At 40.3% G+C, this 21871-nt stretch overlaps 1 protein-coding gene across 1 annotated transcript in view; it reads right to left on the reverse strand.

The window, feature by feature from the left end:
- The window catches only part of LOC146001273 (metabotropic glycine receptor), a 981963-nt gene that overhangs the window by 140413 nt on the left and 819679 nt on the right, over nt 1–21871 (reverse strand). Inside the window, exon 8 of the mRNA XM_083138577.1 lies at nt 19940–20154. Coding sequence (XP_082994703.1) covers nt 19940–20154 — 215 coding nt within the window. The remainder of the gene's footprint in view (nt 1–19939; nt 20155–21871) is intronic.

Consider the following 21871-nt stretch of genomic DNA (forward strand, 5'->3'; position numbering starts at 1 on the left):
TCCTCACTCCTATCTTCGTGAAAGATCAAGTTTCTTTCCAAGTACATTTACCGAGTTTGTTACACCCTGTCTCCCTTCTCGCGCTAGCTGATCGCTGACTTTTCTAGCATGGCGTTGCTGCTGCAGGTCGCGTGAACTCCGTGAAGGGGAAAGCAGAAGCCAGGCGGCAAATTAAAATACGCAACGTGGCAACAGCGTCTACGTAAGCGCCTCTCTTCTGCCTTCCATTCGCTCCTCGCTGCCCAGCAGACGACTTTTTCCTCGTTTCTCATTGGCACCGAAACTATCGAGCGATCGCTAGCGCGGGAAACGGGACATGTTCTAACAAACGCGGTATACGTTTGGTTCAAATCTAATCATCTTTTCTTCATTTCACCATTGTTAACTTTTGTCAAATGTCCTTTTGTATGACATGATAATTTAGCTTCCGTTACTTTTCTTCTATCATTTTGTTAAATTTTCACATGACATTTTTCCATAATGGCATGTTCACTTATCCCAGCAAGTAATGTCCCGTGCTTCATGGGATGCCATGATTGTAATTATCATTACAGGACTTTATGTCTTGCAATTTGACATTTCAGATCGTCTCAGTCTGATAAATGCTAAGCGGTCGTAACGTTGAGCTCATATATGGCCATATGATACATGGATGGGATATCTCTTTATGACTCCTCTCAGAGCTTTTCATCGTGATGATCCTCTCTTTCCGTAAAACGTTGAAAAGAACTCTTGAAATGGAAGTCTCTAGACATCTCTAGTGGAGTCCATATTTCCCCAGGGGATGGTTTATGTGACAGGACGTCTCACTCGGCGCTCTATAACGACGTCTCCTTCCTCTCGAACGTTGCCTCCAGCATCTTCCGGCGTCAATCTTTCAGGCGGCAGACTGTCCTCGTGCATATCGTTCAACTTGAACATCACGTCATCTCCACTCGACGCGAGGATTGTCGATCAAATAACACGAATCCACTGACACTTTCAAGATCAAGGTCGTCCACTTCTTTGAGAGCAACATAAATAAGTTTGAGGGAACGCTAGATAATGAAACCGCTGACTAGAAACTTTAAGTCGTTTTTTGTTCTACATTTCATTCTTCAAGGCTACTGATGACTGGATATGCACCTTAAATGGGATCCAATGCACTAAAAATGTGCCCCCACGCGGAATCGAACCTGACACCCATTCTTTATAAAGCGACTGAGGCATTTTCTAAGCTGTCGGGGAGAACATCAATGAAATATCTGGAGAAATAATCACAAAGACTCAAAGTACAGATTCATCCTACGGCTTCTGACTTCGTAACGCGTTACGCCCAGTGTTGAATCCAGCCACTTTCCTCCTGGCCAAAATATAATTCTATCAAAAACAATTATAATATTATCAAATTGCTCCGTACCTCTGATATACAATGAAATTAAATTAATTGTCAATTAAGCACGTCACTACCATTCCCCAGTAACTGTTGACTGATTAACCGTTAAAGTAGCTGCAAGAAGTTGACACCCGTTACAACAATGGAAGCTTAGATCACACCCACCATCCCTGTTGCTCTACGCATGTCCATTGGGGATTTTCTATTTCTGGAGGCAATTTTTGCTCCTTGGGACATTCCCTGAATTCATCAGTGGTTACGCAAATCTCTTCGTCACAGATGACTGCATGCTGTTGATAAATATTGATAACCTATCAAATTTTGGCATTAAAGAGCAACCTGACTCACATGACAAATGTGGAAAATACGGGGATCTTGAACTCTAATATCGTCTAAGTCAATTTAGAGTTGTTTTTTAAAGTACACTTTATGCACAGATAGACTGGACCTACAGTTTAAAGTAGGATCAGAACCAGTACGTGCCTCCACCAGATATTGAACCCGGGGCCCTTTTGCTTACAAGGCGACGACCCAAGTCCATTTAGAAACGAGTTTCTGGACACACACGAAGATCTTGATAGAACTCCATTGTATGGATTCCTTTGGACATAAGCAACGTTATCTTTAAATAAAATGGATGACCAGAAAAATAATCCAAAGTCAAAAGTAAAGTTTCGAAATATTCGACCTGTTAGCCGACATTGTGAATCAAATGTTCCCCTTGGAGAGTAAGTCGTGACATTTTGGAACCAATTCAACTCTCAACCTCTCTTCCACCCAGAACAATCTCCTCTACTGTATTCTAACGAGGCTGTGGCGCCTAAACCTACGAATCGTGCTATTTAACCTCGGAAAATGCTATTTTTAATTTCCATATTTTTACATTTATTTAAGAACATATAGCGTATCCAAAAAGTCACGAAACCGAGACTTTCAACGTAACCTTTCTACTAAATGTTATAGAGTTATGAATCTTACACTGTGTTTCATGTTGCTATCGCCTTTTTGTACAAAAGTTACGCACGTTCAGTCACGGTTGCGTAACCTTTTGGACACACTGTATTTTGCATGTTTCAGTCATTTTTATATATAACTAGCTGATTACCCGGCGTTGCCCGGGTGTTTAATGAATTCTAACTATAGCGTAAAATGTAACTAATTTTATTTACAGGTATTTAAAAGTATAAGTTCAGTATACAAAATATCTTTTACAAATTCACTATAATATAAATTTAACAATAATTTATGAACAACATTTTCAGTTCCACCTCCAAGAGCAAGAATTAATAACGTTAAATTGAACGGCATTGGGAGTGTCCCTATTCATCTTATCGACCCCAAAAACTATGAATTCCACACTAATATCGGTCGTTCTCGTTTATTTTTACATGTTACCCCATCCCACCCCTTCCCATACACCCCTGGTACCCCTAGTGGTGGGGGTCGGAAGGGGGTGACATGTAGAAAGACCGATATTAGTGTGGAAACGTGCCAGGGTGCCAGGGGTGTCATGGAGTTGAACGGCATTGGGAGAATCACTATTCATCTTTGCGACCCCGAAAACTATGAATTCCACACTAATATCGGTGGTTTTCGATCCTTTTTACATTTCACCTTTTCCCACTCCAACCTCCAGAAGTGCCATATGTGTTTTGGAGTTGAACGGTATTGGGAGTGTCACTATTCATCTTAGCGACCACGAAAACTATGGATTCCACACTTAAATTCGGTCGTTTTACATGTCACCCCCTTCCCACCCCCATCTTTAGGGGTACCAGGGGTGTATTGGAGTTTAACGGCATTGGGAGTGTCACTATTCATCTTCGCAACCCCAAAAAGTATGGATTCCACACTAATATCGGTCTTTTTACATGTCACCCTCTTCCCACCCTAGGGGTGCCAGGGTTGTCATACAGGGTGGCTCAAAAAGTCACTCAACACCCCTGGTACAAGGCCACTGCAGCGCGCAACATGAAAATGGTGATGACCAATCGTTATCAGGCCAAGGGGGAACCACATTGACGCCACCCGCGCGGTCGGCAACCATCTTGATGTCCGCCATCTTGAATTCAACTTCAGAATTTTAAATGGGAAGGGGGTGATATGATATATCAAATCAGGCTAGAATTTCACGAGAAATGCAATGGTGAAGGTTTTTTCGACGTATCTTTAACCAGTAAAAAGTTATGACTGAATTCTTGTACCAATTTGCTCCTTTTCGAGTGTTAGAAAAATGCCTTAAAATTTGTTTAGAGCATCGGTAACTCATCGAGATCAAAGTGATGTCTAGGCAGAGAAGTTCGCATGAAATTGCACAAGATTTTAATCGGATACATCCACGAAGAGCTGCGCATTATGAATGGCTGTCGCGAACAATTTACAGTGTGACGCTTCCATTGAATTAAATGTCCTTCACAGCGACAAGGCTAATGTTTATGTTCATAAGGAAGTTCATAAACAGAATATGCGACCCTTGTCATCTCATGACTAACTTTGGACAGAAACTGATTCACAACGTTTCCACAGTGTTCTGGTGTTCCTCCCTATTGAAAAAAACTCTTTAAAAAGTACCTTCTTCCATAAGCAAGGATGAAAAAACCTGTTTATTTAACGAATCCAAGTAGCCCTAAGCATTTAATGTTCCGTTGATGGAAAATTGACTAACCAATCTATTCCAAACATCACGCCATTAACCTACCAGCACTAACCATTCAGCTTTTATCTGTCGAAAATGAGTTATCAGATAAAAGCATCGAATATTCTGTTTATGAACTTCCTTATGAACATAAACATTAGCCTTGCCACTGTGAAGGACTTTTCATTTAATGGAAGCGTCACACTGTAATTCTTCGCGACAACCATTCATAATGCACAGCTCTTCATGGATGTATCCGATTAAAATAATGTGCAATGGCATGCGAACTTCTCTCCCTAGACATCACTTTGATCTCGATGCATTACCGAGGCGCTAAACAAATTTTAAGGCATTTTTCTAACACCTCGAAAAGGAGCAAATTGGTACAAGAATTCAGTCATAACTTTTTACTGGTTAAAGATACGTCGAAAAAACCTTCACCATTGCATTTCTCGTGAAATTCTAGCCTGATCTGATATATCATATCACCCCCTTCCCATTTAAAATTCTGAAGTTGAATTCAAGATGGCGGACATCAAGATGGACGCCGACCGCGCGGGTGGCGTTAATGTGGTTCCCCCTTGGCCTGATAACGATTGGTCATCACCATTTCCATGTTGCGCGTTTCAGTGGCCTTGTACCAGGGGTGTTAAGTGACTTTTTGAGCCACCCTGTAGAGTTGAACAACATTGGGAGTATTACTATTCATCTTAGCGACCCCGAAAACTGTGGATTCCACAATAAGACGGTCGTTTTCCATTATTTTGACATGCCACCCCCCTTACCACCCCCCCTAGGGCTGCCAATGTAATTAATTTTATTTACAGGTAAATGATATCAATAATGTCACCAATTAGCTTAGCGACTCCGAAAAGTATGTGATATAATATATGATCAGCACCACGCTCCTAGCTACCTTTACCCCCCAAAGTTTACTCCAGGCACCTGCTTGATACGACGCTGGGTGGGCGCCGGAACAGTTTGAACAGGTGGAAAAAATCCCGGATCATTCTCATCTCGGGCGTCGGCTGGACATTCGCTGGTTGGGCGATCGCAACGGATGTTGTTGGCGGCATTGCTGTGTTGAAAACTCGGAGCCCCGCAGTTTTATACCAGATTCAAAAATATCAGTTGGGAAGACGCTAAAAGGAGCGTCGCTTCTGTTCCAGCGGGGTACATGAACCTTGGGCCTATTGTGTGTCAAGGGCGTGTCTTCACGTAGGTACAGCGGATTAAGTCCTCGCCTCTCTGGCGCCTATCTTGAGAATCGGTAGTTGGACCATGAATCGCCTATAAAAAACCAATTCGCCCTTACGTCGTGGATACACAGTTGATCTCCTCGAAATTAAATCCAGATATCACGTTTAACGTGCCGCTTCGGTTGTCCAAATTTCATGTAGATCCGCCGGCGGGAAACTGAGATATTTCATAAGGTCAATATTCATACGGGTGCAACGTAAGGAATGAACCTTGTTGACGATCGTTGTCGTGACTCAGAGAACCTGTCCCCCAACTCTCGTTGTCTTGCTCGAATTTCATTTTCACAACAGATACTTATGAACTATTCGAATGACAAAACCAAATCTTACATAAGTCATATTATGATTAATTATACATAATGAAAAAATATTGAACTGTGATTTACATGTCACTGAATACCGTGCCATATTTACATATCTAACAATTTTTAGTACATATAAATCTCTTTCCTAGCTATTACAATCCTCGTTTGTGGTGTGTGTTCCGTGCGTTGCCAGTGCGTAGTGGTTATTATCTTCTCATAAATTCCCATTAGCCAAAATGTGAAAGAAAATAGATGTAAAAATGCAGAACATCAAAGGTGCCGCTTTTAAAGTTGGCATGGAAATGCAGCAGGAAATGGAGCTGAGCTGCGCATTCATTACATGGAGATTATATTGCACTTGAAGTGCAGGCAAAAAGCCACATCATTAACACGACCGCTTCCGTTCGAACCCCTTGGCAACCGTTAACAATCTTCTAACCAATTAACACACTTCCTGCGGAGATAGCTCGTTTCAAGTTTTGTTCTCCCGCTTGTCGTAAAATTAGCTTCCGCTGCGGAAAGTTCACCCCCACACACCCTTTTTCTGGTCTCGGAAACGCTATTCGTCGCAATTAATAAGAATCGTTAAAGTGATAACCTGGGTCGCGTTGGAGGGTTCTTGCAGAAGTGCGTTCCAAAATCCGTCTCTTATTGGGTAATAATTTTAATTGAAATTCGAATTGGGTTTTATATCATCACGAAGGAGATATTCCGTCTCTGGTTCTCTAATTACGATAACTTCTAAAAAGTTTTAGAATTTCCAAGTCTGTGGCATGATACATAACAAATGTCAACGAAGACATGTGAACGAGACTGAAATCCATTTATAATGCATTTAAGAGTCTACGTCCCGATTCCAACATGTAATTGGAAATACCTTTCAATTTTTTTTAAAATTACGTGCATTAATAATACGTACCTTTGAATTTAAATATCTATACTAGCACTGACGTATACAGAATTCTATTCGGGATGAGCTGGAATTGTGAAGGTACAGACTTACTTTCTAGGAGGGTGGAGTACACTAGATATTTCATTTCGTATTTCTAGAACTTTGCACTCCACTCTCAAAATTGGCCATCGTCGTCTTCCTGCAATCAAGGGGTCCCCAGTTCGATACCCGGTGGTTCGGATCCCACTTTAAACTGTAGGTCCAGTCCCAATTAGCCTTACTGTGCATAAAGTGGACTTAAGACACCAATTCAATCAATCAATCAATCAACCAAAATTGGCAATCGAGGTTGAATTTACCACTTTTGGATATCTCCCGAATTCTTCACTACTTCTATTTGAAAATGTTGTTTTTCTCAAAATTTAGGAGGAAGCTGTGGACCCATAAGCCCCCTTCAGTGTATGTCAGTGAATACGAGATAAATAAATTGTGGTGCAATCAAGATTAATAATTCAATTATGTCTAGACATGTTGACAAACATAAAATTAGATTTAAATAAGTTGCCAACCACTGGATCTAATGGAATCTTATACTGGGTGAGTCTTTTAAAAGAGGCCCCGTGGAAAATGTGCTCCTTGCATGTAGGCAACCCTGGTACACCGAAGAGAAGAGCGGGGTAGAGAACAGTCCAGGATATCGGTGCCAAGTAGTTTCGACAACATAACATAGAGGGGGATTGAAAAGAAAGTGTCCAATGATGACCTTGAGGCAGGCAGCGTGCAGGTCAGTTGAGTGTAGTTGAGCGGCGAGGAAAGTTGTGAGTGTGGTTCCGTGGGTCCGCATGGTGTTAACGGTGCAGCAGCGTATCTTTGTTGTCGAGACGTATGCACGAAACAGTGTGCAGATTTGTTTACGACGGAGTTCGCTGTGAATGGAGTTCCAGCGAAGACCCCAACCAAATCTAACTAACTAACTAACTCTCTAGCCTTCTTAAACCCGAAGGTTCATGGCTGCAGCAACACAGGCCTTCCATCTTTCCCTATCTTGAGCAAGATCTATATACTCTTTTCCATCCCTACCGATTTCCTTTAGGTCCATCTCAACGTTGTCCCTCCATCTTCGTCTTGGCCTTCCTACAGGTCTCTTACCATCAGGTTTCCCAACAAGAATCCTGTAAACTCCTCTTTCCTCTCCCATTCGTGCCACATGGCCTGCCCACCTAAGTCTTCTGGATTTAATTATTCTAATAATATCTGGACATGAATACAAATTATGTAGTTCGAAATTATGTAACCTTCTCCAATCACCTGTCTCCTCTTCCCTTTTAGGTCCAAAGATTTTCCTAAGGATCTTATTTTCAAATACTCTCAATTTATGTTCCTCTTTCAATGTAAGGGACCAAGTTTCACATGCATATAATACTACAGGCAAAATTACTGTTTTGTATATTTTAACTTTTTGTTTCTTAGATATTAAACGAGAAGACAAAAGTTTATGAAGAGAAAAGTAACATGCATTTCCTGAATTAAGCCTACCTTTTATTTCCTCTTTAATATAATTTTCATTTGTTAATATTACTCCTAAGTATTTGAATTTGGAAACTGGTTCAAACGAGTTGTTATCAATAATTAGATTTTGATTATTACCTAACACTTGGTTTCGGCCTGTAAGCATGTATTTAGTTTTCTCTTTGTTAACTTCCAAACCTATCTCTTTAGCAGTTTTGAAAAATATTTTAGCATTATTCTTAATTGTATTCACATCATCCCCCAGTAAGTCTACATCACCTGCATATGCTAACAACTGAGTCACACCATTTAATTTTAGTCCTTTAGTTTCTTTTACCTTCCTAACAGCATATTCTAAGGCAAAATTAAAAAGCAATGGAGATAATGCATCTCCTTGTTTTAACCCATCATGAATTGTAAATTTGTCAGACATATTAATACCCACACGAATTTTACTTTCTGTTTCACTGGTGCATATTTTTATCATACTAACAAGCTTCTTAGGTATTCCAAACTCGACTAATATATTATATAATTTATCTCTTTTGACCGAATCATATGATTTTTTGAAATCAATGAATAGCTGATGGATATTTTGATGCCCCAACCAAATCAGTAATGCAAAAACTGATTACAAAATGTCGGGAAACCGGATCCTTGCTAAATAGGCCAAAACTGCGTCCAAAGACTGTCTGCACTGAGGCAAAGGTGGGCGACGCAGCGCAGCTAATGATACACAGTCCACGAAAATCATCTCGGCGTTTGGCACAACAGTTGCAGGTGACCCAGTCAACCGCTATACGGATCCTGAAGCAGGACTTGAACTTGTACGCATTCAAAGTTACCGTGATGCATCAGGTGCGGGATGTGGACAAGGCAGCTCGCGTGCAGTTTTGTGAGTGGTTTCTGTCCAATATTGCTCCGGAGGTTACTTGTTCATTTCCGATGAAGCGTGGTTCCATCTGTCAGGCTACATAAACTCCCAGAACACGCGACACTGGTCAGGTGACAATCGACACGTGTTCATGGAGTTTCCACTGCACGCCCAGAAACTCGGTGTCTGGCGTGCCGTGTCGTCACGCCGCATCATCCCCGTGTTCTTCCATGAGACTGTGAACTCGGCTCGTTACATCAGTAACATATTCAACGTGTTTGTTGAACAACTGACTGAGGATGAGCGAAGGAACGCTTACTTTCAGCAGGATGGATCCACGGCGCATACAGCATGTGCAACGATCACGCGCATTGAGTCAGTGTTTCCGCCTGATCGCGTCATCAGCCGTGGCACGAACCAACCTTGGCCACCTCGTTCTCCAGATTTATCACCCTGTGATTTCTTCTTGTGAGGAGCTCTAATGGGACAGGTGTATAGCAACAACCCTCACACAGTCGAAGAACTCCAGAACAATATTTTCACAGCTATCCAGGACATCCCGCAGGATGTCCTCGCCCGTGCTTTTCAGAACATGTGGTGTCGTCTGCACACGTGCCTCAAGGTCAACGGAGGACACTTCCAGCACCTCTTCTAGGTAGGTTGTTGTCACGCTGTACTGTATTTACAGAAGAGATGTTTCATTCATTTACGTTTATGTCAAGTTGTCTAAACTGCTTGGCACAGATATCCTGGACTGTTCTCTACCCCGCTCTTCTCTTCGGTGTACCAGGTTTGCCTACATGCAAGGAGCACATTTTCCACGGGGCCTCTTTTAAAAGACTCACCCAGTAGTTTCCGTTGGCAATCACCATTAAATTAACTTGGAAAGTGATGACTACTATTTGGCAACTTGATGTTGAATAACGAAAACTTCTAATTAATATTAATTGTGAAAATCGATGGTAGTATTATATTAGATCTCTTCTCTACCTCCTTGAGCTAATCGCGACGATGTATATTAACAGTGAATATATGAAACTGATGAAAGAACAGTCATAAAGAAACGCCCATGAAGGTTCTGGAATAGGGATGGACGATATCGGAAATTTGATATCGCGGTATATAGTTAAGAAAATATCGTCACAAACGATACGATACGGTATTTTTCCGTATCGTGATATCGGCGATATATCGTCTCCACGATATATACAGTGTCCGAAAAGTCACGCAACCCGGTGTTTACGACCGTATAACGGAATAGCGAAACGGAATGAGAAGAAACGCTTTCTGCCAAGAGAATGCCCTGTATATTGGGAAAATTTAGAGAGACAAACATATGTAAGAACATGCATGTTTTAATAACAAATAAGCAAAGTGTTGCCAAAGGCGGAAAAAAAATATTTGCAAATCGTGTATATTGATACACAGAACTCACTGAGGTAAATTATTGCAACATTTCACAATACCAACGAACAATTTGGATGGCCATCTAATGAATTTGACAGAAAAAGAACTTTGGCGAAGTTTCAAAAACATTGCAGAAGGGAATAAATGGGCTGTTCCAAAAATCGATGTTTTCACAATATTACGAGGGACACTGGCAACACTGTTGGTGTCACGTGTCACTAATAGACGTGTTTCATCTCAGGCTATCACACTAAGGCACTTTTAAGGACAAAGGAGAAAGTTGGTTATTCTCGAACATATTCAATAAATTACATACACCTTGCAACCCTGAAATGTGGGTATCACTACAAATTAAAGCAAATGTTCGAAGTGTCCACCATTTTCTTGGATACATAAGTTGGTTCGCTTGATCATGTTCTCAGATACCTTCCTGAGGTTTGCAGCACCGATATTATTAATTTCCTGTGTAATGTTTCGTTTCAGCTCCTCCAATGTTCTGGGTCCCGTTTGGTATACTTTCCCCTTTAAGTAACCCCACAGAAAAAAATCTCCAGATGTTAAATCGGGCGAGCGACTGGGCCATAAATCCTTGGATATTAGACGATCACCAAAAAATTCTCTCAGCATACGAAGAGATTCATCAGATGTATGGCAAGTTGCTCCATCTTGTTGTAGCCAAACATCACGTTCGTCTTCTTCCAGGAGAGCAACGAATTGCATTATGAGATCCTCGTACACAGCAGTATCCACTGTTGTCTCAAAGAATAACGGTCCTACAATACGACGTCGCGATATTCCACACCATACACCAATTTTCGGAGAGTGCAAGGGTAGTTCATGCAACTGATGAGGGTTTTCTGTCGACCAATGCCTGGAATTTTGGCTGTTGACATACCTATCCAATTGAAACCACATTTCAGGGTTGCAAGGTGTATGTAATTTATTGCATATGTTCGAGAATAACCAACTTTCTCCTTTGTCCTTAAAAGTGCCTTAGTGTGATAGCCTGAGGTGAAACACGTCTGTTAGTGACACGTGACACCAACAGTGTTGCCAGTGTCCCTCGTAATATTGTGAAAACATCGATTTTTGGAACAGCCCATTTATTCCCTTCTGCAATGTTTTTGAAACTTCGCCAAAGTTCTTTTTCTGTCAAATTCATTAGATGGCCATCCAAATTGTTCGTTGGTATTGTGAAATGTTGCAATAATTTACCTCAGTGAGTTCTGTGTATCAATATACACGATTTGCAAATATTTTTTTTCCGCCTTTGGCAACACTTCGCTTATTTGTTATTAAAACATGCATGTTCTTACATATGTTTGTCTCTCTAAATTTTCCCAATATACAGGGCATTCTCTTGGCAGAAAGCGTTTCTTCTCATTCCGTTTCGCTATTCCGTTATACGGTCGTAAACACCGGGTTGCGTGACTTTTCGGACACTCTGCAATAATGGGGTTGGGAGTTGTTGGAGCACCCACCTTATTCTTCTGACATGAGTCCCTGCAACTTTGATTTGTTGATGAAGGAACCGCTGAGGGGGGAACGCTTTCCAGACGTCCCGAGCATCATTTCGGCCTCAGGGCAGTCTCTGTGCACACTGGCACGAACAGGAGCTATCAGTGGCATCCAACGACTGCCAGATGTTTGGAAACGTGTTCACGCAGCAGCAGATTACATTGAAGGATTATTCCAGGGATGTATCTTCTTTCGTGTCTCTTTCTCATACATGTTGCCACTACAAGAAAAATGGCCCTCGTGTGTGTGTGTGTGTGTGTGTTTATATATATATATCTGTATATCTGTATATATATATATATATATATATATATATATATATATATATATATATATATATATATATATATAGCCAAAAATCGTGACGATAATTCGCCGACACAATATATATAGCCAAAATATCGTGATGATATATCGCTGACACGATATATATCGTCTGGACGATTAGCGCTCAACACTATTCTCGAACCTTCGGTGACAAAAACACGAGTTCAGCGCTTCCGATCACAGCGTCAGTGAATTAGATTATGGTTGAGCCTACTCGCACCATACACTCAATGACAGACAGCATTTGATACTTCGGTTAACTATTTCAATATGGCACCACACAAAACACAGCAATTTCACCCACGCTTCTTAAATGGATTGGGACACCTTCCATTAGCATCAAATTACATGAAAATGCAATATGGCCTGTTTACCGTTGCGGATGACGCACCACAACTGAGTCTCATGCTAACGAAGTTTACGCAATCAAGCCAATTAGATGAGGGACCACGAAACGTGGCCATTTAGATAAATATATTGCAGTGTGTGAATCTATATTCTGTAAAATAGACCGAATGCATCGAACCTCGGTTGGTTGTAATAGATCATTCCATATGAATTGTAATGACATTAATAGTGTACTACAATCGCTCCAACAGACATATATAGTGTTTTACTACGTGTGTGTTGCCGAGGACAAACTCTATATAATTGCAAATTGCATGGAATGTTTTGTGACCCACACGCTAATACGAGATGCCAGGCACATTCAGTTCCAGCCCCTGATTCATTATGTTTGCATTTTCATCAATTTAATTTAATCATCATTCATCATCATCGTCCAAATTAACCTAAAGAAGTACAACATCGACGTCATCATGAAAATAGACTACTTGGATCAATCTTTGTTTCGAGTCCACTTTATGCACAGGAATGGAACCTACAGTTTAAAGTTGGATCCGAATCACAATGCAATATTCTTCCACATCGCGCTACGACGTCAGGGGTCTCGGGTTCGAACCCCGGCCTGGACATGCATGTTTTTCATCATGTCATAACTCATCCATATATTCGCAAATTAGCCAAAAGTGGCACAAAAAGCTAAGCAAAATAAAGCAAATCAATCAATCAATATGCTTCCACAAGGTTTCGAACCCGGGACCTCTTAGTTACAAGGCGGTGATGTTACAACTACGTCATCCGGAATGTCCACTGCTTGAGTGATTTTTAAATATTTTACATTTTGATGTTATTTATTTAGAGCAGCTTTCTGCCACTTTTGGCTAATCGTGGCACTGAGTATGAGTGATGATGCAATTCGCGTTGTAGCGCGCTGTGTTAACCACTCCGCCACGGAGGTCGGCCACTGCTTGACTGAGTAAACATTGGAAGTAGGTAATAACATCTGAGTTAGAATTTATGTTTGAAGCTTAACACACAGATGGGCTAATCGTATGGACCTACAGTTGAAAATAGAATGTGAACATCTATGTGTTTCCACCGGGTATGGAACGTAGGACCACTTGATTACATGATTGATTGCTTGATTGAATTGTTGTTTTAAGTCCACTTTGTGCACAGTAAGGCTAATCGGAACTGGACCTTCAGTTTAAAGTGGAATCCAAACCACTATGTGCCTCCATTGGGTATCAAACCCGGGACCCCTTGATTACAAGGCAACGACGCTACAACTGCGCCATCGGAGAGGTCCTCATTTGATTACAAGCCGACGTCGTTGTTACTACGCTATTGTGGAAGATCGGCAATACCATTTTAACCGATGTGTATGTTAATACAATAAGAGACGTATAGAAGAGAGTGAAGGATGAAAGGACATTTTCACCTGTCCAAATTTTCCACAGCGATCCTCCACTGGGACTTTGGGGGTGAGGTGTCAGACTCAAGCGTCTTTGACGTTCCCCATATGCCCATTTCCAACTCCCACCACCCTCGTTTACTTTATGTATAACTCATATGCTAATACTCAATCAACCCCCATAAATTCCTTAATACTGTACCAATTCGAATCCTCACTTTGCGACTTACATAAAATAAATGCCAGAATACGAGTAGTTCCCAATCACCAAAGGTATACAGATTTTCAACCCATAAATTTAGCACATCACAGCAACACCGCAATTGAAATATTAAAATTTTGCTTACTTTTTGTAATTATATTATAATGTATTAATCTACAAATATTATAAATTAATAAATATGACTTGTTCTGGACATCAGAATGGACCACAGAAAAGATATGCAAAGTGCTTAGGAAAGCGGGAATTAAAACTTACAGGAAGGGAGGGAGAAGCATCTTAACAATAGCGAAGAATGCAAACAAGAAAAAGGAAAACAGAGAAGAGGAAGAGGAAGGGATTATCTACGAACTGAATTGTAAAGATGATCAGAGAGTGTACATAGGAGAAACGAAAAAGAGACTGAAAGACAGGTTGAAACAACATAGGGATGATGTCCAACTTAAGAGAGAGAGAAATGCGAAATTTAAACACACGAGAGAGACAGGACATGACATAGAGTGGAATGAGGCTAAGCAGATAGGAAGCGAGAAGAGAATATTAGTGAGAAAATGCAAAGAGGCCAAGGAAATAGAGAAGAAATATGAAGAAGACACAATGAACTTGAATGGGGGACTGAAGTTAAACAAAGAATGGAAAAGGTGTTAGAAAGGGTGGAAAGGAAAAGAGAGAAAGAGGAGAGAAGAAGGAAGAAAAATGAAGGAAAAAGAGCGTGAGATTATATCGTTTTTTCTTTGGTTTTGCTTTTATTAGAACAATTTATATTCTGTGCCGTCGAACAACGTCAACCACACAAAATGAGACTAGCAGTGAATTTTTGTATTTAAGTATCTAAGTATTCATACACCACAAAATACAGTATTAATATTTATTAAAGGCCCAGGCACCTGACTTCTGTGGTTTACAAACGATTCCGGAATACACAGATTAGTCAGCTTCCGGTGTGAATTTGTTGAGATATTAGACCAAACTTAGTGATTACTTCACTGAGTACTTACGTCCTCGATGAAACTACTTAGGTATTCAATTCACTTGGCGATAAACACCCTGAAAAACACTAACGGTGAACACTTAGGGGGAGTTGGGGGGAAAACACAAATCTTGCTGATACCGAGTTCGACGTCTTTCAATCTTCTAATCCTCCTGTCGTTGGTTCATAATAAACATGTAGCCTCTCTCCTTTAGTAACTTTTTCTCAGGTTCTGGTAGAGATACTGCACAGGCCGATAGTTCACTCACAGTTTATTCAATAGACACTATCTCTCTTTCCGGCTGAGATCATGACCGTTAGTTCACTTACAGTTTGTTCTTTAGTCACTATCTCTCTTTCCGGCGGAGATCATGGCCGTTAGTTCAATTACAGTTTTCACAGCCCGCGAAACCAATAACCAACGTAACACGGATCCTAACCGTATCAATGCTTGACTCGGACTGTCTTTTCTGCAACGCACATCAACCGTTCCCCAGAAAAGACGTTAACGTCTCTTGCCGCCCTTTTTGCCCCAGCGAGGGCGGGTCAACTTTTATAAGGGGTGCGTCAAGATCGGTTACAAGATAAAGAGCCCATCTAGGGAAGAAAATATGTTTAGCCTTTTAGGTGAAAGTACAGTTAAGAAGGGAAAGCCACCTGATAGAAAGTTCCTAACAACTTTCTAATAGTCTGGAGGGGAGTAATGTTTTGTGTATATATATCGTCCTGTTTTTGTATCTTGTTACATTTGTACTTGGTACAGAGTCTGAAGAAGACCTTGCTATAAGGTTAAAACGTTACGTTTAGTTTATGTTTTATAATAAAATTAAATTACTGCCTTGGTCAGCATATTGATTTTTTACAGAATGGTCTGGATATTCTAATGAACTAATAGATTTAAACTAACTAATACATGGACTCTCCCCGATGTTGTAGTCGTAACGTCGCCGCCTTGTAATCAGGGTGTCCCGGGTTCGAGGCACATTGAACAGTGGTTCGTATCCCACTTTAAATTGTAGGCCCATTCCCAATTAGCCTATCTGTGCATAAAGTGGACTTTAAAAAAAAAACAAATCAAATCAAATCAACTAACTAATACTTGTAACCGTATTGTATCTTCTTATTTTTGCCTTCTCTTGAGTGTTGTATATGTAATTGTATATTGTAAATAAAGAAAGGAATATGGGGGAACCGATAAATTTGGAGCAACTGGCGTTCTGATTTATTTGAAGACACTAAGGACATAAGAGCATATCCTCGAGTGTATGCGGGTGGAGGTGGGACTGCTTCGGGGTTCTCTCCTTCTCTCCTTCACTTCTCTCTTGATTTAAATTTTAATTGATTTAGTAAGAGGTAATCGTTGTGGTCTATAACAGAAAGCTCTCAAAATGAGGTCGCCTATTTACATCCACATTCTCACCAAATTCCAGCTTCCACCGACCTCCGCGGCAGATTGAACAAGAGATTCCACGCACATATTTGTCGAGGTTCATGACAAGAGCTTACACTCAATACCCGCAGTTATAGAAGAGAATCAGGTCAACACCGTATCATGCCAAAGGCGTGTCTCGAATCCGGGACCCCTGGCGACATAACTCGATAGTCTAATCACTTCATAAGTGGGTTGAAGAAGCTGGAAGTAGCTTCTTAAAAGCAAATGACACCAGCGACCTTCAGCGGATCTGAAATCTCCGCTGACACAGGATTCTAACAGAAATCCACAGGAAGCGTTGAAATAATGCAACGTCAGCTTTAGGCAAGAAAAGACAGTTAACGACAAAACGGAACTCGCCATCGGTTTTAACGATCGGAAATTCTAATCCTCCATAAATAGTTCGGAAAACCATTTCTCAGCCCAGTTGTACTCAGAAATATATCGCGTGAACAGTCTTTGCCTCCGAATCAGTTGATTATCAGTTATTACGTAAAGAGTTGCCACGGGAGTTCCGACACCGAAAGAAGTTTTATTTCAGAACGGTGCTTTTGTCTACGGATTCAACGAGACCATCGACTCTACAGGACACCAGATGTAAACGAACGTTCCTTTATCACCCTGCTTATTATTCTCACAACCCTGCAAGACCAGTCAACCCCGAAGTGTTAATACCGAACGTTTATTTCACAGGGGCGAGCTCCCTTTTCTTGTCTACGTGTTACCGTTGTTTCTCTGGGGTGTCACCCCAAGCTATAAGTGTACCTCTCGCAAATCCAGCGAGGAGCCTTAGGCTGGCATAGCCAATGTTTCGATCCCAAAACCCTAGGGTCTATATACGACACATATCTTAACATATAACATAATTCGTCATCAAAGCACATCCCAAACCAATGGACCTAGAATCTTGAAAGTTTAGGGCCTCGAATTCACGATTTGGTTTTGAAACATTGATTTCCATGCTTTCTATCATTACATGAATGTAATACAACGTAGGCGAATGCACGGTCAGGTCGTTGCTATAGGACTGTATAAGTTTATATTATGAGCTGTATAGCTACGACCAATATATTCGTGGGCAAAATAGCACCAGACTAACGCAAGGAAAGTAACTATTTCTAAGAAGTCACGTAGTTTTGTTGACATTAACTTCGTTCTTACAATGAATGAAGTATACAGTAGTATACTTCTTCAGTTTGGCCAACTATATTTCATAAATCCTGGTTTGTAGAAAAATAATTGATGCATAGTGATCGTAAGTGGTGTAAGATGACCATATACATTCATCCAGAATTTTCAAAGTTTAAGTATAGGCTCTCTGAAAAATGTTTACCGGGAGTGTTAAAGAAAATTTGGCTCGAAGCGGTTCCACAATGTAGTATAGATCATTCACATACACACATACACCTACTCAGTGAGCGAAATGGAAATATTCAAGAAACGGTTTCGCGCTGTATTACATTTTACATAAACATAAAATGAAGTAAAATACATTTGACACGAGCCTTCTGGTACTTTCTTCCTTTTGAAAATTTACACCGACGGAAATCGTGAATGCTAGTCAGCTTGCCCAAGTGGATAACATTTTTTTTTTTAATGAAATGTGCTTATATCCGCAATACTTTTTCTTCACAATACTTATTTTTAAAATGTTGTAGTTTCGCAGCATTTTTCGTTTTTAAGGGCAAAATGTGTTTAAACCAGTGATGTGCCGTACATTATAAGTTTACGTTTCATGCGTTGTCTACACGTAATCTACGCGTAGATTACATTGGGTTGTAGTTTACAGAGACTAAGTAGACAATGTGAACTAATTTTCAAGGCTTTCACGAAAAGGAAAGTGACATTTTCAACTATATTTGTTCGTAATGAACTGACAAGAATCCTATTTACAACAATATTTATGTTCTGTCCCTATCATCAACTGTGAAAAAGCTAAATTGCATGAAAAATAAAACAGATGGCAGTTGTGGAGCAAAAGTGGTATTTTTCATATAAAACACTAAAATATTTCCTACGTCACGTTTTTACCTCGGTGAGAAATTGTTTGCAATTGTAAGGAAGTTTATATAAGATTCTTCTCACGCATCAACAGCTGATACTCAGTATAATTTTGTTTTAATTTTACAGCGCCCTTTGCTAAGTCATAACCTTTCGCAATGTTGTTTACATAGATTACGTTATCTACGTGTAGAATGTAGACTATCGTTGTTTACGCGTAGACGCACATCACTGGTTGAAACAATTCGCATTTTGGGCCATATTCGCGTCAATTTGCGATATCAAATTTGTAAATGTGTGTTTAGAACATGTAACTGTATATAAATGAACACTTTTTTCATGCAACAAGTAACATTTTTCGGCCTTATCGCCTTTGCGAAAAATCATGGTTCCTATCAATAGGCCTTACGTAGCCTCAAAAATATGGCAATAATAAGAGAAACCGAATTTGTATAAAGATCTTGTGCCTACTTCTGTCAGAAAAATCGAACCCACAAGAAACGACAAATAGTAATAATTAAAGAATAATTGTATAAATATAGTAAAAAAATAGAACCACAAGACACAAAAGATGAGCAACATAGACTCTCTGCTAAGCCCCCTCGCGGCAACAACACATCTTCACGTAGAGGGGAACCTTATGAAAATGTCATAATATACAGGGTGTCTCAAAAGTAATAGCGCAAACTGACACAGGTGAAAGTACACGATAATAGAGGCAAAAACGTCTCAGTAAACCTGGGTCCGCAAACGAGTTGTTTTCGAGATAATCGCGAATGTGTGATTACAAGCCACCACTGATTTCATTGTTTGTAAACGTCATCCTAGTTGGTAAAATGCTAATAATGTGTGCGAATGTGTGGTTAGAAGCCGTCACTGATTGCATTTTGTAAACACCGAGTGCTTTACTCCTTGGGCGTTCCGAGCTTTGCTCTTTGTTTACAAAACAGAACATTTCCGAGAGGTGGCGCTGGAATGAAACAGGATGAATACAATCAGTACACAATCTAGCAATGAGATATCTAATGACTTTTCTTACTGTCTTATTAGCATTTTACCAACTAGGACGACGTTTACAAACAAACATCTCGAAAACGGCTCGTTTGCGGACCAATGTTTACTGAGACTTTTTTGCTTCTCTTATCGTGTAATTTAACCTGTGTCAGTTTGTGCTATTACTTATGAGACACCCTGTATACTATTAAAGAAAATTCACAATTTGGTCCAGGCTGAAAAGGAAAGTGTAATGATACATCTAAATTTAAACGAACCGAAACGGTCCGTTGTCATTTGTTACGAAACGGAACGGGAAGGTTCCATTTAAGATCCGAAACGCTGTTCCAGTCCGCTCCATTTCGAGCTCTGCACCTAGTATAATACTCTTTTTTGTATAGTGTAACTCTAAAATACCCATATTCTAACAATAACTATTGTTTATAAGCATGAGACAAGTACTTACTGATAGAGAAGGAATGGTCCCACCAGTCAGTCTTGCAAAGGAAGGCTTTCAGATCGTCAGCTGTTCTTCCGACTATGACGTGTGGAGGCGCCACCAGCGTCCTGATGACCAGAAACACCGAGAACACAGCGACGATGATTCCGAGGCGTTTCAGGAGGTCAAGGTCAGTGATTTTAATCGCTTTGGCAGACCTCACCCGAAATATCACGGATATTCTGGAAACAGAAAAATCATTTTTTAAAGATTTCTCTGCTTGAGACAGACGATATTTTCTTAAACGAGTCAACTAAAAACTAGTATAATTTAACTTATATTATAGAAAAGTAAGTACTATTTCAATGCCTTGCAACGGTTTTTGGCAAAGGGCGTATTTAGGGGGTGGGTCTAGATGGTCTGGAGCCCCTCCCCGAAAGAGTTGACAAGAATTAAAATTAAATAAGCAAAGTACTTGTGTGACGTTTGTTGGATAATGTGAAGTGAAGTTTATGTAGCCGAACTTATATGAAGATAGTATTCGATTTCTATCAATGAATTGTGTTTTCACAGTGTGTACAAAAATTAATTAACAATGATAATGATGATGATAATGAAAATAAACAGGGACTTCATTTGTCATGGGCGGGAAATAACAATCTTCTTATTCTCTTATACATCTTGATTTCTTATATTTATTTATAGACTATTTTCCTTTGTAGAATAGCTTTTTTACACAAATATTCGTAGTCTTGCCTAATGAATTAATGTCTGCGTTATATCTAAAGTTTTACTCCATATTTTTACTTCTTCATATCATGATAATAATTACAATAACAGTAATACCACAGATAAAGATCTATATATATCTTTATAATACCACAGATATCTTATCTTTATCTGTGGTAATACATAATCATTTCTTATGTCTAATGTGAGTCGTCAAGCACATTACAATAACACTATATAGATAGGCAAACGTCAAAATGGCTTCAATGCAACCCCGTTGCAGTATTACATTAATAGTAACATTTAAAGAAACAATAGGTGGTTGCCGATATAAATACACAACTTATGTAACTGAATTAAGCCGACTTCCGTGGCAGAGTGGTTAGCACAGCGCGCTATGAAGCCAAGGTTCCTGGGTTCGAATTCCGGTTTGAACATGGGTATTTTCATGAGTGCCCCTTATCAATTTCCTCAAACTCATTCTCATCGTCGCGATTAGCCACAAAAGTGGAAGGAGAGCGAAATAAAATTAATCGCAAAGACGAGGATGCAGAAAAGCGAAGAAGAACAAATCAATCAATGACTTCTTTTATTTTCTTCGCTTTTCTGACAATTTTAGCTAATCGCTAAGAGGATGGTGATATGATGAATTTGATGAAGGGAGAATCACAAAGAACATCAATTCTCTTGCTGTGATTCGAACCCGGGACCCCTGGCGACGTAGCGCTCTGTGCTAACCACTCCTCCACGGAGGCCGGTAATGAATCAATAATTGAATGAAACTAAAGAAACATATTATTAATCAGTGTAACTCGCCCTCCTCAGCCCCTCCCCCTGCTCCAAAGGAAAGAACAATGTCTTCACAGGAACCCAACAGGAGCACCCAACTTGACATTACAGAATGCTTCAGCTGTCGTCTTCACAAACGATGTGATTGGCCGCCGAAATTCCCCCCCGCAGTTTGACAAAGCAAGGGACTTCCTCGCTGGACAAATGGGTCCGCTGTTTTGCCTCCTCCGCTCGAACCCTGGGAATCCACTTCCCACCAGATTGCCGGATCTCGTGTTGCCATAGGAACCCCACTCAGGGGTAATCATTTTGACACAGCTTGAAGTCTCCACGGCTGTATCCAGCAGAGTCCAACAATGTCCCCGGAGAAGCAATTGGAGGACTTCCGCCTCGACGGACAACAATGGCCTCATTTCGAAGGAGCATTGTTGGTGTTTTCAG

This window comes from Lepisma saccharinum, chromosome 17 (genome assembly GCF_977018435.1).
Source record: "Lepisma saccharinum chromosome 17, izLepSacc3.1, whole genome shotgun sequence".
Taxonomy (NCBI): Eukaryota; Metazoa; Arthropoda; class Insecta; order Zygentoma; family Lepismatidae; genus Lepisma; species Lepisma saccharinum.